General features: G+C 41.5%; 1 protein-coding gene across 1 annotated transcript in view; it reads right to left on the reverse strand.

Moving 5' to 3' along the window:
- LOC102252996 (U4/U6.U5 small nuclear ribonucleoprotein 27 kDa protein) overlaps positions 1-3,366 on the reverse strand; it is an 8,046-nt gene extending 4,680 nt beyond the window's left edge. Inside the window, exons 1-3 of the mRNA XM_014540945.1 lie at positions 3,258-3,366; positions 2,155-2,275; positions 775-878 (exon numbers count right to left, since the gene is read on the reverse strand). Of these exons, the coding sequence (XP_014396431.1) occupies positions 775-878; positions 2,155-2,275; positions 3,258-3,291 (259 nt within the window). The 5' untranslated portion in view covers positions 3,292-3,366. The remainder of the gene's footprint in view (positions 1-774; positions 879-2,154; positions 2,276-3,257) is intronic.
- Between the last annotated feature and the right edge of the window lie 655 nt (positions 3,367-4,021).

Consider the following 4,021-nt stretch of genomic DNA (forward strand, 5'->3'; position numbering starts at 1 on the left):
GCACATGCCCTCAACTCCCTACTGTCTGTGTCCATTTGTTATGCTCATATGCAGGCATATAAGCCCTTTGGTGGTTGATCTACCCCTTCACCCCTCACCTTCCCTCATAGGTTGGACAGTCTGTTTGATGGTTCTATGACTCTGGTTTTAATTTTGTTCATCAGTTTATGTTGTTCATTATATTCCACAAATGAGTGAGATCATGTGATATTTATCTTTCTCTGACTGGTTTATTTTGCTTAGCATAATGCTCTCCAGTTCCATCTATGCTGTTGCAAATGGTAAGAATTCCTTCTTTTTTACAGCAGCATAGTATTCCATTGTGTAGAAGTACCACAGGTTTCTAATCCACTCATCTGCTGATGGGCACTTAGGCTGTTTCCAAATCTTAGCCATGGGGAATTGTGCAAGCAGACTGTAACTTGAGGTGCAAGGAAGGAATGTGCTCTCCACCTTCCAACAGAAGAAACTGCTTAAAAGGACATGTTGAAGCCTTTAGCAGGACCCCTTTCATATCAGACATGACACTTCTTTTGAAGGTACTTCCAAAATAAAATATGCTCACATTTTTAATTGTCCTCCCAATATCAGGAGCACCATAGATAACCAGGAACTCAAAGGTACAATTAAAACAAAATCTCAACCCATATGCAATGAATACTATAAACAACTTAATATATCTTAATAGTTAAAAATTATACTTTTATGTTATCATGCCTGAAGTTATCTAAACAAGGCTGCACTCTTCCTACAGTTATTTTCTAATAACATTACCAGTTATCTGACCTTCTTTGCTCTTTCTTTCTTTCTTTTCCTCATCTCTTCTTTCTTTCAGTCGAGAAGGAGAAGGAGATGTGGATCTATGTCGTCTTGGGGATCTAATATTTAATAAGTAAACATGTCAGAAACAGAGACATACCTGGCCACTGTGTCAATCAGCACAGATATGCATGAGTGCCTGAAAGGTAAACGCTGAACAAGAGCCAGGCTGCAGAGAACCACGAGCCCACTTCCTATAGAAGAATAAGCTAGAAGGTTCCGCCTACCCCGATTGTTAACAAAATTACAGTCTTGCTCAGTATAGATAGGGCTAAAAAATGTTCTGCAAGGCAGAAAAATGTAACTAAACAGTTTCTAACAACTGCACATAAACACACAAAAAGTTGACTTAAACAGCAATTGATGCTTATTAGGAAATCACAAGTCCATTCTAAGGTACTTCCAAGATCTCACATTTTTTATTACATACTTGAATAAATCTTTATCACCAAAAAGTCAATAAAAGCAAAACAAACACTTATTACTTATTTTTGCCAAGCATCATGTTAAGTGCTTTTCTGGTATTATTTCTCATTTACTCCTCAAGGCAACTCTAGGAGTAAAGACTTATTAACCCCATTCACCCAGGGAAATGTTAGGTTTAGAATAAGATGGGCTTAAGTCCCCCTCATTTCATGGCATTGTAAATCAAGCATGTCAAACTCGCGGCCCACAACGAATATTTTTTCAGCCCAGCCAATATAACGGTATATAAGAAACGTTTTAATAAAAATCTCATAACTTAATTTTTATAATATCCTGTTATACATAATTATTAATAACAACGTTCGCTAATGACTGACCCCTATAATCGTGTTGCATTCATTTCCCTTACACGTCTTACATGCAGGTGCACCATTTCTCTCCACTAAATCTAGCAGCGAATATTTTAGCAGCCGACTGCCACATCATTAGTCTTGTAGTGACTTGTTTGGTGTGCCCAACAGGAAATATTTCACTTTCAGAGAAGAAGAAAAATAAGTTTATTTGCGTTACACTTATTAAATTGTGCAGTTATTCAGTGTCTGGTAAATTAAAGTTCAAGAAAAAATATTAATTTTTATTAAAATGTTCTATTATTTTAACGATTACTCATTTATTTCAGCCTTTGTATTGAGCATGTCTCTATCTAAATAAACCTACATTTCTATGAAAATTTAAGCTTTTGGGTTTTTTTTGCGGCCCACATAAACTTAAACCTTATTTGGCCCGCGTTAGCCTTTGAGTTTGACATGCTTGTTGTAAAGGGCCTTGTAAGTGATAAAAACAAAGTAAAGGGCAACAACTAGTTTCTCTGGGACTCGTGGTAAAGCTCTGCCCATGTTCCGCACTTACCTGGAGCGTCTTCTGTGCGGGGATCGAGAGCGGCTCCTTCTCCGATCTCTCTCCCTGGACCGAGACCTTTCCCGGCGCCTGCGTTCTCTCTCCCGCGAAGTGGACCGGGACCGCCTGCGTTCTAACACAAGGAACAAAATTGCAGAGCCAAAAATTACCTCAAATATTTAGAGCTGGGCTGTCTCATAGGGATATAATGCAAGCCATTTCTAGTATTCACATTAAAAAGGTAAAAAGCAGGTGAAATAAGTTTTAACAGGATGTTATTTGACTAAATATATGTATTTCCAAACTATTACCATTTCAAAAAGTACTCAATATAAGAAAGTATTGAGATTATGTTACCTTTTCCGTACTAAATTAAGGAAATCCGGTGTGTATCCTACAATTAAACAGCACTTCTTAATCCTGATTGGGCACATCTTTATTCTGACTGGGATCCTCAATAGCCATATGTGGATGCCGGCCTCATTTAACTTTTAAGAAAATCACGTCTTGACAAGTTGAAGGTGGTAAAAACCACCCAGGAGCAGAACCGAGGGTCTAAGTCAGAGTACACGGCTCTGCCTCACTTATGGGGGTGGGATCAAGAGACCTTAGGGGGTGAGCTCCCAGGACACAAGATCCCCTATTACAATACACCGGAGAAACCTACCTTGAGCATTAAGACACAGGCAGTATCACATGCTGAGTGCTGTGGAATGTGCCATTATTGCTCACATCAGTTTTTAAAGCTAGGTAATATTACCCCCAATGTCTAATTATGGGAATTCGGACTCGGAACGGTTGGATGGCTTACACACGGTCACCCAGAAATTAAATGAAAAAACCGTGGTCTGATTCTAAATTACCAGGTACAAGAATAACAAAAGTTACTATTGGAGGCTGATAAAGAGCGAAACGCCAATTTAGAAGGGGAAAAAACCCTGCTTCGGAACCGAAGCGCCGAGGTCTTCGTTCCCCCATCCACACAGACACCCGCTTGTCTCCTTCTCAGGAGTAAAGGGCCTGCATCTCCGCGGCCCACGCATAGAAAATAAGGGGGGATAGGAAGCGCCTCTAACCGAGCCCCAGACCCTCCGAACTGCTTCTATCTGACTCACCCCTCCGCGGAGATCGGGAGCGGCTACGACCCATTTGGAAAGCTCCTCTACCTCACACCACCTTGGAAACGACTGTGCAACAACTTCCGTGAAGGCCGGAAGTGCGCTTTCACTGCCGACTGGAAAACGTTGAAACCACTCACAAGGGTTCCGCGTCTAACCAAGTGCGGCTGCGCAAAGCCAGCCCAGCATCAAAGGGCCCACTGGAGCGGGGAGATGCGGATGAGAACCAAGTTGTTACTTCCGCTCTTCCACCCCCATTTTCGCTGAGGCTTTTGTTCTGTGGCGGGCATTAAGGTGTGCTAGTTGATGTTGTTATAGAAATCCGGAAAAACCCATATACCCACCACCCTAACACAGTTTTCATTCCACCACTTATCTTGGCAGTTCTTGTTAAATGCACAAGACTTTTCATATCAAATCAATTCTAAACTGCAAGCAGTTTAAGCCCACACCGGGAAGCACCAGGGTGGGTCAGGAGGCAGAGGGAGCCAGAGTAAGAGACATGATTGTGGTTTTTGCAGGAAGGAATAGGAGAGACAGGGCGAATTTACGATTGGCGAATTTGCATAATTTCAGCGGGTTTGGGGATATAGAGGCTGTGCTTGTTTGTTTGGTACCTGGCCCTGGAGTCATTAGGGCACAGGAATGTTGCCTGGCTTGTGAAAGTTTGGTAAAGAAGGTGGTTGGAGGATATAGGCTAACAATTGAAAGGCACTCTCCCAAGACTCCAGGGGTCAAAACATGAGAAAGTAAAATAAAAA

Source organism: Myotis brandtii, unplaced genomic scaffold, assembly GCF_000412655.1.
Source record: "Myotis brandtii unplaced genomic scaffold, ASM41265v1 scaffold251, whole genome shotgun sequence".
Taxonomy (NCBI): Eukaryota; Metazoa; Chordata; class Mammalia; order Chiroptera; family Vespertilionidae; genus Myotis; species Myotis brandtii.